The sequence below is a fragment of the Cynara cardunculus genome (assembly GCF_001531365.2).
Source record: "Cynara cardunculus var. scolymus isolate 2C chromosome LG 12, CcrdV1, whole genome shotgun sequence".
Taxonomy (NCBI): Eukaryota; Viridiplantae; Streptophyta; class Magnoliopsida; order Asterales; family Asteraceae; genus Cynara; species Cynara cardunculus.
Window position 1 is genome coordinate 38314882 of NC_037539.1, and position 14247 is coordinate 38329128.

The 14247-nt window shown below is 38.3% G+C and overlaps 1 protein-coding gene across 4 annotated transcripts in view; it reads right to left on the reverse strand.

The window, feature by feature from the left end:
• The window catches only part of LOC112523949 (diacylglycerol kinase 5-like), a 29227-nt gene that overhangs the window by 6695 nt on the left and 8285 nt on the right, over positions 1 to 14247 (reverse strand). For all 4 annotated transcript variants that reach the window (XM_025133633.1, XM_025133630.1, XM_025133631.1 and 1 more), the window contains 3 exons: positions 10992 to 11118; positions 9810 to 9858; positions 9629 to 9711 (listed from right to left, as the gene is read on the reverse strand). In XM_025133633.1, coding sequence (XP_024989401.1) covers positions 9629 to 9711; positions 9810 to 9858; positions 10992 to 11118 — 259 coding nt within the window. The remainder of the gene's footprint in view (positions 1 to 9628; positions 9712 to 9809; positions 9859 to 10991; positions 11119 to 14247) is intronic.

Here is a 14247-nt window from a genome sequence, read left to right on the forward strand (position 1 = left end):
GGATATCTAAAACGACAGATTTTCGGCTCACCTTGCATGCAAGGACTGGACGGTCGTAAATGACCGCAAGGACCATGCATCATGTGTTGGACAACTAACTGGTGCATTTCAGGATACTTTGCTGGGTCAGGAATTTCAGCACATACAATCTTGTCGTAATGATCTGGATTGGTCATTAGGTCTCATTATCATGAGGAAATGTGCATGCGGCAATCCACGCTTCTGAAATTCGATGACATAAACATATGCCATGACAGTGCCAAGGATCTTCTTCTGGAAGAGTTGGTCCTTGAGATCCTCTAATTTTGCACGAAAAATTCTTGCAACAAGGTCCGGTCGATCTTGTGCAATCTGACCGGGCAATAGCTCTTTAAGAATTTCTGGCCATTTTGATAACACGTCATTGTAAGGAATATACTGGGTTTCCCGTCATCTTGAACTAAAGCCATAGCATCCAAAAGTCGCCGCCGCATGTCACGTGGGCCTCCTATAAAACTTGCAGGCAACACAACTCATTGTCCAACTTTACTTGGTTGAACTTCACCGGCATCATAGCAATCCACAATGCCTTGATATAAATCCGCTCTTATCTTGGTTTGGTTAAGTTCACAGAAACGCAAACGTGAGGTCTCGATCTTGATGTAGGAATCTACCACGAATTGTTGTAGTAATCTTCCCCCCAATAGAATCACATACGTGCATACAACACGAACTTTTCTTTCACATCGATTGATAATAGAATCACATTATCATCCAAAGTTACACCCATCGATATGAAAGAAAAGTTCGTGTTGTATGCACATATGTGATTCTATTGGGGGGAAGATTACTACAACAATTCGTGGTAGATACCTACATCAAGATCGAGAACTCTTGTTTGCGTTTCTGTGAACTTAACCAAACCAAGATAAGAGCGGATTTATATGAAGGCATTGTGGATTGCGTTAATGCCGGTCAAGTTCAACCAAGTAGAGTTGGACAACGAGTTTTGTTGCCTGCAAGTTTTATAGGAGGCCAATGTGACATGCGGCGACGATTTTTGGATGTTATGGCTTTAGTTCAAGATGACGGGAAACCGGGTATATTACTTACAATGACGTGTAATCCAAAATGACCAGAAATCCTTAAAGAGCTATTGCCTGATCAGACTGCACAAAATCGACCGGACATTGTTGCAAGAATTTTTCGTGCAAAATTAGAGGATCTCAAGGACCAACTCTTCCAGAAGAAGATCCTCGGCACTGTCAGGGCATATGTTTATGTTATCGAGTTTCAGAAGCGTGGATTGCCGCATGCACATTTCCTCATGATAATGAGACCTGATGACAAAATGACCAATCCAGATTATTACGACAAGATTATATGTGCTGAAATTCCTGACCCAGCAAAGTATCCTGAAATGCACCAGTTGGTTGTCCAACACATGATGCATGGTCCTTGCGGTCATTTACGACCGTCCAGTCCTTGCATGCAAGGTGAGCCGAAAATCTATCGTTTTAGATATCCTAGACAATTCAACGATAAGACATCACATGCTGAGAACTCATATCCGTTATACCGGAGGAGAAATATTGGAAGAGATGTAAATGTACGGGGCAATACACTGGATAATAGATAGGTTGTCCCGTATAACCCAAAATTGTTAATGATGTTCAACTGTCATATTAATGTCGAAGCTTGCTCAAGTATAACATCTGTGAAATATCTCTTCAAATATATTTACAAGGGTCATGATAAACAAGTTATGCATATAGATCCAGACGAATGACAGAGTGTTATTAATGAGATTAAAAGGTTTCAAGATGCGCGTTATGTCTCCCTCCCCCACGGAGGCAATGTGGCGGATTTTTAGCTTTGTGCTTTCTCAAATTCAACCTTATGTGATGACTTTGCAAATCCATCTCCCTAATAAGCAGATGGGTAGGTTCAGAGATGATGATATAATGACATATTGTTGCTAGAGAGAGTGGTAAACGAACAATGTTGACTGCATTTTTTGACAGAAATAAAGAAGACGAGAGTGCAAGACAATATTTATATAAAGACTTTCCAAAACATTACACATGGAATGCGAGCGCACTTCGTTGGAATCAGAGATAACAAGGATCAATGATAGGACGATTGGTTTATGCTAATCCTGCCGAAGGAGAGCGGTACTACCTACGCCTGCTTTTATCTTATATTAGTGGGCCTACATCTTTTAAAGATCTATTCACAGTCAATGGCATATTATACCCGACATTCCGGAAAGCAACACTTGAGAGAGGCTTAATAAAGACAGACGATTACTTATTACAATGTCTTGCAGAGGCATCTTTATTTCAGTTTCCCAAAGCTCTAAGGAGGCTATTTGCGACAATATTAATTTATTGTGAGCCAGAAGATGTTCGCAAGTTGTGGGATCAACATTACGATTCACTTTCAGAAGATTATAGACGACAATGCGAAAGTGTTGACCGAGTTCAGAATATGGTCCTAACTGACATCACAAGCTTTCTACAATCTACGGGTAAAAATCTTGATGATTTCGATCTTCCCAAGATAAATGTAGATACCAACTTTCAATTTGGAAGTTTTCGAGAGGTACAAGAGGAATACTCCATAGTTGTGGAAGACGAACATTTACGTGCCCGAGAATCCCTTAATTTCGACCAAAAATACGCATATGATGAGAGCATGAAGCACGTAGACGATGATCGTTCAGAAGTGTTCTTCTTTATAGATGGTCCAGGGGGGACTGGAAAAACGTATTTGTATAAAGAATTGCTTGCCAACATTCGTTCTCGTGGTCTCATTGCTCTTACCATTGCTTCTTCAGGTGTTGCAGCTAATAATATGCCTGGGGGAGAACAGCTCACTCCCGATTTAAAATTCCCCTTAATCTTGATAACAACTCCACGTGCAACATAAAAAAACAAAGCGGGACTACTCAATTGCTACTGGATGCAAAAATAATCATTCGGGACGAAGCGTCAATGGCTAAGAGGCAGGCGATGGAGGCGCTTGATCGAACAATGCAAGGCATCACATGGGTGACACTACCATTCGGTGGAAAAATAATGGTTATGGGAGGTGATTTTAGACAGGTCTTACCGGTCGTGAGACGTGGAACCCGAGCACAGATTGTAGATTCAAGCCTACGAATGTCACCTCTTTGGTCTTTAATTAAAAAAATACGTTTAACTCTCAATATGAGAGCACGAAGTGATCCATGGTTTTCAGATTTTCTATTACGAGTGGGTGATGGAGATGAAGAAATGATTGAAGAAAGCTTTATACGTATTCCCGATGACATAGCCATTGCCTATACTGATAAAGATAAATCAAAGCATGATTTGATTGACGCAATATTTCCGTCTCTGCAAATCAACGGAGCAGATTCAAACTATATTATTTCGAGGGCGATATTATCAACAAAAGATGAAAATGTAGATAAGATTAATGATCAATTGATTGATAGATTCTGCGACGATGAAAAAGTTTACTACAGTTTTGATGAAGCAGAAGATGACAGAAATAACTTCTATCCAATGAAGTTCTTAAACTCGCTGACTGTCAGTGGTTTGCCCCCGCATTACCTCCGGCTCAAAATTGGATGCCCAATAATATTATTGCGGAATATCGATCCCTCTAATGGCTTATGTAATGGCACTAGATTGATATGTAAAGGTTTTCAACAGAACGTAATCGATGCAGAAATAGCTGGTGGTCAGCATGCTAGAAAGAGAGTATTTTTGCCGAGAATTCCTCTTTGTCCATCTGAAGATAACATGTTCCCCTTCAAATTGAAGAGAAAACAGTTTCCAGTCCGGCTTAGCTTTTCTATGACAATCAATAAAGATCAAGGACAAACCATTCCTAATGTAGGTGTGTATCTACCAGAATCAATATTCTCTCACGGACAACTTTATGTGGCGTTATCAAGAGGGACATCACGTGAAAATACAAAGGTATTAGTAAAGCCTGCCAAAAAATTCAATCGTGACGGAGTCTACACATCAAACGTGGTGTATCAAAAAGTTTTACGCGATTAATAAGGTACAAACGAGTACTTATTATTACACATTTTTTAACAACTACGCTTGGTATGTATCTATTATAATCATAAGACATTTCTTACAGGGTATATCTACATATGGATGCTTCAAGTGGTATCTTCTCATATTCTGTATGTATCGGTTTATATTATTTTAGATGATTATATCTCCGTTTTGTTTAAACATGATTTTTGGTTTTTTTTGTTGATCATGAATTGCATTAAGTGAAAAACATTATTAAACAATCTAAGAATAACAATTGATATGTGTTTGGAAATCCGTTAATCGTGCAATTCTCTTTTCAAATCTTCGGTCAATCAACCGTAATAATATTTGAAGTTTATAATGATCATAAACGTCATACCTTCTATTTACAAAAAACATTCACATCCCGCCGCATTGTGCGAGTATCAAACTAGTATAGATAAATGTTACTTAGGGGCCGTTTACCAAACTCTTATCGGATAAGTGCTTACCAGGCATCACTTATCTTAACGAGTGAGATTGGCAATGATCAAGAATCTTACCCAGTAAGAGGCTGCAAGGACCAAGAGTCTTACCCGGTAAGTGAGGGAGAAGACTCTTACAAGGTAAGTGCTTAGCGGATAAAAAAAGTGTTGGAATATCCAAAATTATCTTTCCTAGTCTTCAGGGAGTTTGTTAGCCATGTTAATCCAAAGTTTGTTCCCTAAGTTGTAGGTTTAGTTTGTTGTATCCTAACCATATAAATGTATTCTCCAAAGTATTGAAATACACATAAATCTTTTCTCCCTTGAATTCGTATATAGCATCAAAGCCTCAACATCCAGGCTGTGTTTCTGTGCTCCAACACTACTATAGTGAGGATTCCTCTTTCCCTCTTTAATTGTTGCGAAACTGCACGATTTTTCCTTTGCATTCGGTTGAGTAATTCATCACGATATGTTGTCAAGCATCATGACAAAAGAAACCATGATATCCGAATCTTCTACCGATTCATAGACCCCAACCAACAGTGATAACTATCCTTTGGCGATTACCGGTCACAAACTCGATGGAAAGAATTTTTTGCAGTGATCTTGATCAGTCATGATGGTTATTCGAGGAAGGGGCAAACCTGGATACCTCAATGGTAGCATTCTCGCGCTAGTTCAACTGATAAGCAATATGATATGTGGGAACTCAATTGGATGGCATGGCTCGTCAACTCTATCGGAAGCAACATCAGTCATACCTACTTGCTGCTTAAAACAACAAAATATATCTGGGATGCGGTCATTGGAAACTATTCTGACTTGGGAAATGCTTCTCAAGTGTTCAAAATCAAGATGAAGTTGAAAGAGATTCATCAAGGTACATCTGAACTAACTAACTACTATAACTGTTTAAAGTCTTATGACAAGAACTGCTAAGTTCGATGAAGCTAATTGAGGCGAAGTCGAAGGACATGTCAAATTCAAGGCTCACTTGGAGAAAGAAAGACTATGATTTCCTAGCAGGCTTAAATCATGATTTGGATGAGGTATGTGGGAGAACTATGGGTCGAATCCCTTTACCATCAATTGGTGAAGCATGTGCTGAGGTTCACCATGAAGAAAACCGTCGGCGTGTGATGCTCGGAGAACAAAAAGAAGCCAAACCAGTCTCCAACAATGGCAATCGTTCTATAGAGACCTCTGCACTTGTCTCAAAAGGACTACCCACTTTAAGCCTCGAGAAAGAGGAGATCTTGTATGGTATACTCATTGCAACAGAACAGACCACACGTGTGAGAAGAATCAAACCACAACTAAGGCGCACCAAACATCATACCCTCCTGCATCAGAGGCACCACCAACCTCAGATGAGGTAATGAATGTCCAGTATAACAGGCCCAGTTAGAGAGACTGCACCAACTCCTCAGCAAACCCATCCAAGGTACAGCCCTTAATGTCCTTTATAAGTCTAGTGGTAATACCCATTGGATCTTCGACTCAGGGAATCCGATCACATGACTGGCAACTCTATCTATGTTGTTACTGTGGTCAAAGTACAAAATATCGGTCAAGACCGATATTCGATATTTCGGTCCAAAATAACGCTTAACATAATATTTCTTAGAATTATATATATATATATATATTATATGTATGCATCCATAAACATATCATAATGCATTAATTAGAGTTTAGAAATATAGTTTTAAAATTAAAACGTCACATAAACAAGTCTTACAAAACAAAATAGGAGAAGTGTTCAGAAACGAGCTAATCGCAAGCAATAGGTTCGGCATCCGAGTCAACATCATCTAATACGTTTCACTTCTTCGTGAGAAGAAACATGAACTATCAAGAATCGAGAAGAGAAGAAGCATGAGATCTAATATATGTGTTGACTGGTTGACCAAATAAAGAGGCCCAAAAAATTAAGCCCAACATGTAATTAAAAAAAGCCCAAACATTTGCCTTATAGAAAATCGGTATATCGGACCGATTTTTCCATCAAAATACCGGCGATATTATCGGAACCGATATTTCACCACCGATATTTTTCCAGAGACCAATATCCGATATATCGGCGATATATCGCAATTTTAACAGCATAGCTTCTATTTCATATGTATAGTCCCAGCCACAAACAATCCAGGGGATCGCCGATGGATCCTTCTCCCTGGTTGCAGGCACGGGCTCGATTCGCCTCACAGATCAAATTACACTCACTACAGTCCTTCATGTTCTAAAGTTGACTTTAACATTGCCAATCGTCTATTCTGTTCCACTGATTGCCTTGTGCAAGAACAAGGATCGGGGAGGACGATTGGCAATGTTAAAGTCGAATATGGACTCTATATCTGGAAAAGCAATGAATCTAAGAATAAATAAGCATATTCAAGCTCTACAATTTCACATTCCAATAATGACACAATCATGATGTTGGCATCGTAGACTAGAGCACCCGAACTTTCAGGACCTTAAAACATTTATTTCTTCAACTATTTCGAAATAAAGATGTTGGTTCTTTTATGTGTGATATTTGCAAGTTGTCAAAACGTACTCGTGTTCCTTATTCTCTAAAACCTTATGCTACCTCTCAACCATTTTCATTAATTCACAGCGATATTTGGGGACCCAACCATATAAAAAACATTTCTGAATCAAAATGGTTTATCACATTCATCAATGACCATACACGCCTATGTTTGGTTTATCTCCTTAAAGACAAATCAGAAGCCCCAAAAACCTTCCAAACCTTTCACACCATGATCCAAAATCAATTCCAAATGAACAATCCAGTCGCTCCGTACTGACCTTGGTAGGGAATACTTTAACTCCACCCTAGGAACCTACCTCTATGATCATGGCATTATTCACCAAAGCTCATATCCAGACACAGTCGAACAAAATGGTGTCTCCGAACGAAAGAATCGACTTATTAGCCCATAGCACATGCCCTAATGTTCACGATGGACATTCCATAGATATTAGTGGGTGAAGCTATTCTCACTGCATGTTACCTTATAAATCGATTACCTTAAAAAATTCTAGCCTGCAAACCCCAATAGATGTCCTAAAGAAATCATTTCCACTATTTCAAGCCTCCTATCTTTCACCAAAAAACTGAGTGTATAACTTTCGTCCATTCTCGTGCCCCAAATCAGTCCAAAATCGATTCTCGTGCCGGTAAATGTGTCTTTATTGGCTATTCATCGACACAGAAAGGATACAAGTGTTTCTCACCAGCCTTGCGATGAATCTGTCTCTAACGAGTCACTTTTTTCAAATCTGAGCCCTATTTAAACAGGCCTCATCTTCAGGGGGAAACTCTAAATGAAGATGAGTCGTTAAATGGTCTCCTTGACCTTGAAGTTGCTGAAAATCGAGAAATCCAACATGATACTCTAATATTTCCCTTCCCAGAAAATCCCTTCCTAGAACCACCACCAAACACCATCATTACTCATGAATTTCCCGTGGTACAAACCCCCCAGGTTCCCAAATCTAATGGACCTGATTTGCTTGTTTATTCGAGGAGACATCACTCTACCAGAATGGATAAATCAACGACTTTTGATTGCCAAGAAGTTGTTCTCGAAAATTGTTCTGTAAATGAACGACCATTAGTTGCTTTCTCGGATACTACATGTCATGAAAATCTCCCAATTGCCTTTCAAAAGGGAGTCCGATCATGTACAAAGCACCTCATTTCCAATTTTGTGTCCTATCTACTACACATAGTGACATAGGGCATTCGTCACTCATTTGGATCAAGTTGAAACTCCAAAAACCATAAAAGAAGCTCTTCAATCCTCTAAATGGAAGAGTGCAGTCTTGGAAGGACTAACAACCTTGAAGAATAATGGAACAAGGGAGCTAAGTGACCTTCCAACAGGGAAGAAGACCGTGGGATGCAAATGGTTGTTCACCACCAAGTACAATGGTGATGGCAGCATAAACAGGTACAAGAAAAGACTTGTAGCTAAGGACTACACTCAAACATTTGGCATTAACTATCAAGAGACGTTTACCCCTGTTGCAAAACTCAATATTGTTCGACTTTTACTCTCCTTGGCAATTAACCTTGATTGGCCTCTAATGCAATTGGACGTTAAAAATGTGCTCCTAAATGGCGATCTCAATGAGGAAGTTTATATGGATTTTCCCCCTGGATTTGAAACCCTGAAGGAAAGGTTTGTAGATTGAAGAAGTCACTTTACGGAGTAAAACAATCATCGAGGGAGTGGTTTAGCCGATTCACTCAAGCAATAACAAGTAGAGGATACAGTCAAGGAAAAACGGATCACACTGTGTTCTTCAAGCACTTGGAAAATGGCAAGATCTCAATCCTTATCGTGTACATTGATGACATAATCATGACAAGAGACGACTTGGATGAAATCAACCAACTAAAAACCTACCTCAGCTCAGAGTTCAAGTGAAAGACCTTGGACCACTCAAATACTTCCTAAGAATGGAAGTTGCAAGAAGCCAAGAAGGAATCTCCATTTCAAAAACGAAGTATGTGCTCGATTTACTAGCAGAGACCGGAATGATGGGATGTAAACCTGCCAACACCCGAATGGAACCAAAAAAACTAGGAGCAGAAGAAGCTGGTCCAAAGGTTTTTTTTTTTTTTTTTGAAGTATATAATAATTATATATGGCAAATGCAACAAATAAACTCACACACCCTCCTCACCGTTGGTGAGGTTTGAACCCTTGACCTCCTACGAGGCCAAGGACTACGATACCGCTAGGCCGAAGGCCCTTTGGTAGATGGTCCAAAGGTTGAACGAGAGCGATATCAAAGGCTAGTAGGAGAACTCATTTATCTCTCACACACAAGGCCAAATATCACTTCTGATGTGAGTGTTATCAACCAATTTATGCACTCCCCAAAGGAAAGACACATGACAGCAACCTATAGAGTATTGAGGTACTTAAAACGGACCCTCGGGAAAGTATACTTCAAGAAAGGAGATAACAGGTTCATTGAGGTATTCACAGATGCTGACTTCATGGTACTGAGGTGTCTTTCTGCTGAGATTTTCTCTTCACCAATTTTGGAGAGAGCTAAGGGGATTGATAATCTGAAAACATGTTATCTTCATTCAACGATCACTTACTTATATCATACCTGATTAGCCAACTGATTTTTGAATTTTTCAGGATGCAACTTCCGCTCGCAATGAAATGCATACGATACTTGTGCATCCATCCCTATGTGCAAGGAATTTTCAGTTTAAATGAAGCAACCTCTTGGAAAACTACTAGATTATCATAGAATTTGGAAGAGAAAGTCAATTGTTGAGACTTACCCATGCTGAAATAGTTCCAGAATCCTCCACGAAATGTGTCATAACCTGACTGAGAATATTTACCAAGCACATGAAATAAATATGCAACAAGAAAGTTGAATTCAAATGAAAAGATCTTGCAGGAAACAAATAAGCAAAACATATGTTGCACATGATGAAGATAATTCTATTGATTATTTTGTGGTGATATTAACAACGATGTGATAAAATTACTAGAAGTAGAAAACATAAAAAAGTGGGGAGTTTCAAGAGAGTCTCACAGGGTAACAAAGAATAGTCATTTGGACTCCTATCATGTCACAGTCCTCATTTCATTAGATTGAGAACATGGCATTGGACATAGTCCCCAACATTGAAGATGACTTATTTCATGAGTTATTTGGGGTTTGCCCAAAGTTTGAAAGCGGATAGGGGACTAGACATTTTTCTTGTGATATGTAGACAAGGGAGATTACATGGTTGTCACATGTGGAAGGTACCTCAATTATATACTAAAGACTAGTACATATAATCTTAAAACTAAATGACTTGACACCAACCCTAGAGTTGTCTGGCCTGCCATATCAATCCAAGAAATGCAAAAATCATGCTTGCACCCTTGGCTCCAAGAACCACAGAGATTCACGATTTGATTAGACATTTGACAGAATTCCAGAGAGATTCTGAGACCAGCAGTTAGTGTAGCTTTCCTGGGAATTGGTGAATGGCTAAATTGTTTATTGTAAAGGGAGTTAAGAGTGCAAAAGGTTTTTTAGTACTTGAGTTATGGACACTGTAAATGTGTCCCAAAGGGCATTTATTTTGCAATAAGAAATCTGGTTATAGCAATAAAAAACAAATCAAATAATTAATGGCTACAGGTGAAAATAGTGTTGTATTTTATGCAGTGGTTTAGATTCAGTGTCAACGACTAGGGAGGGATTTTCAGAAACAGTGATATACATTGTTAGAGGTGAAAAATAATTATGAAAGGTGAACTTTCTCAAAGTGGAAGTGATATGCAGAAGAGTTAGGAAAAAAGTTGGGATGAGAAAGAGAGATTACTTTGCAATTACATCCCCACTTCATGTTTGTTAAAACTAACATAACTTTCTGTTGCTTATAGCAAAGATATATCAAAAGCAGGAGTGCAGCAACAAATGAATGCCCTTTTGAGAACAAAAATATAACAGAATACTTTACCACATTAAGTTCATCTGTATCAGACACACGATTGAATGCATGCAAAGAATGTGGCAACTCCAGGGGGGCAATGGGATCACAAGAACCTTCTTTTGGGGTGGATTTCATCCTCATAAGAATGTGCCAACTGCATTATATGTCAAAAAGAACAGAAATATGAAGTCAATAAAGCTTATAAGTTCCCATGTTTGATAATTGACGAAAAGAATGTAATAATGTAGCAAAAAAATATTTGATGTACAAGTTATATATGCAACAGATTGATACAAATGATGAGAAATGTTTAAAAGATCCCATTAATGTGATTGGTATATTTACCTTGCAAATTGTGGGAATCAACGACCACAAAATCATTTTTGTAAGTAAGATTTTTATCAAATGTTATCAGTCTTTCTAACGATTAAAATAATTTCTCACTGAAACGTATATCAATTACTAAAGCATCAATTCCCTCTTCCCTTGATGCATATATCAACTATATAAAACTTCACACATGTATTTACAAGTAGAATATTGAACATTTATTAAAAATAAGTACAATACCAAATGGGTTAAAGCACTTTTTGCTGAAGTAAAACTGTTAATCGAGATCTTCATGATGACGTGTCCATTTCTCGGTGTTAATGATACAATTGGCTTAGGACAGATATACATATATACATATATCAACGTATTGTAACACGTGAAATTTAATGTTAGGAAAAGATATGATGACAATAAAGTATCTTCATTAAACAAGATAATGACACATTAACCTTTAGTTGCAGTAATAAATACAGTTACTGTACCTGCTATGAGAGAGGATTGGTTATCATGTATCAACTATAAAGTCATACCTAGGGAACTTTTAGTAAAGCTGCAAGGATTGCTGATGATGACATCCCACAGGATGAGATGGTGGAACAAGAAAAGACTCAACTTCAATACATTGGAGGAGAAAATTATGATCGCTATTTTCTCTGAATTGTAGCTATGGCGTGGAGAAAGTAGAGAAATTGGGCATCAAATTTAAGGTACTTGGTGGTGAAAATAAAGTACACAAAATTTCTAGACTACCAACAGATGCTATAATTTCTATATATTTAAGATAGAGTAGAATGTCGAGAAGCAGATTTTAGCTCAAAGGTAGTAAGAGAAGCTTCAGGTAATAGGACTTGTACCAAAAGCTTGTAAGGTCAGAAAAGGATCATAGATGATCAGAAGCCAATATGGACTTGAACTAGAGACCTACATCACATCAAATGAATGATGTTAATTACAGATCATTAGTGACCATATGTTTAGCAGGCTAATTATCACAAAATTGCGTCATTAGCATATTCAAAAGAGTACCTAATGGCTAACTCATGTAACACATCTCATCCATCTGGTCTAAGACATTGCCATAGCTGGGTATTCAGATTCAGCGCCTGAATGATGTTCCTTACTTTCTTAAGAAACAATGTTGCAACCATAAATAGTAGTAGTCAGAAATAGATCTTGTGGTAATGGGACATTCTGCCTGATTGAAGCCTACGCTTCTGTCACACCTCCTATTATGTGAAAGCTCCCACTGTGCAGTGTCCATGATATGAATATGGAACCACTCCTTAGAGAGCCCTTGATATATCTCAACATTAGAAGGCCAGTATCCCAACATCCAGTGTAAGGACGAATGTGAATCTACTTATTACACACAAGGATAAGAGATGGTCTCCTGACCAAGAGGGTATGTTGTTTCTGAATCATCAAAGGCTTCTCATCTTCAAGCGGTATTTTCCATACTGGGTCATAGGTGAATCTATTGGTCTGCATCCATATAGTCCACATTCGAACAAAAGATCTAGAATATACTTCCTCAGGTAGAATAATATCTCCGGATGAGACTGTAACACCTCTATCAATATAAAGTACAAAAACTGTCCAAGATCAGTACATTGAAACTATATCCTAGTGAAGCTCTTCAAATCCATTACATATGGTCATCTAAAATGAGTACAATGCTATCAACACATAGCACAAGATAACATGTTTTCTTGACATACATCACTAAAAATATGAAATCATCAATGTCATTAAGGATTAAAAAATTGTTTAAATTTCTGCAAAATTGTCCAAACTATGCTTTAGGAAACTATTTGAGGCCATATTAGGAATGTAGAAAGCATTATTGTTAGAGGCTTGCCTAGGTGAGAAGTGCAGCAACATGAAGCTAGGGTACCTCGGCAATGCACACCTTGACTGTGGCACACCAAGGCACAACGCATATGAGGCAACCATTTTTCACATTAAGCGACTACAATGATTTGGTGAAGAGGATTCTGATTCCGACTTCAGCAATAGCGGCCTGAGAAGAGACCCTTGCAGACTCCAACTTAATGACTTAATGGCCATTAAACAGAACATAACCAGGACTAATAGAAGACCATCTATAAACACATCACAAGCTTGTTGTCTTAGCTTTTCATCAACTAGTACCACCCCAACCTTTTCCGATATCATTAATTTCTGATCCTATCCCACTCATTGTATTTCCATGCATCTACTTTAGCATTCACATTTCTACTTCACTCAACTAGTGCACATATTTTTGGTGACCCAACATTTGACCGTGTAAATCATAGCAAGTGTCGTTCTAGAGAACATACTTTTCAGCTCCGATGGGACTTTATGATTACACAGAACTCTTAAAGCTTATCTCCATTCATCCAGCCACTCTTATATCCTAATCATTTCATTTGCAGACATGCTTATCACATTTTCTGCTTCCTATCTCAAGTGGCTATCTGTGTCCTGTGGTTTGGATCAATCTAAAACCTTTAAATTCTAATTTGCTACTCCATACCTCAGCTTTGCATAGAACCTCATATAATCTCATCAACTACACAATAACATTGGCTTATTCTAAATGATTGTCATATGGGCATGCAAAATAAAAGCCTATATAATAGCCCATTAGAAATGTAATGGGTGCACCATTAATTCTCCAACGGCAGCAGCCCTAAGTGAGTAACCCAGTCAGGTGCAGCCAGGATGGTTTCTAAGGTGAAAATAACTGTTTTTAAACACTTTGCTATGTAATATTGGACTAGACAGTAGGGATGAAAGGTGACTTCGGTAACAAAATTCAAGATGGACAGGATCCAAGATATTACATAAACGTTGAGCAACAATAACCCAGTGAGAATCGTTTGTGGACCTGCGTGTTTATAGAAAAGAAAATATTGGGACTTGCTCGGACATTTAAGCGCTAGTGTTCCTTTTCCAAAATTAACAA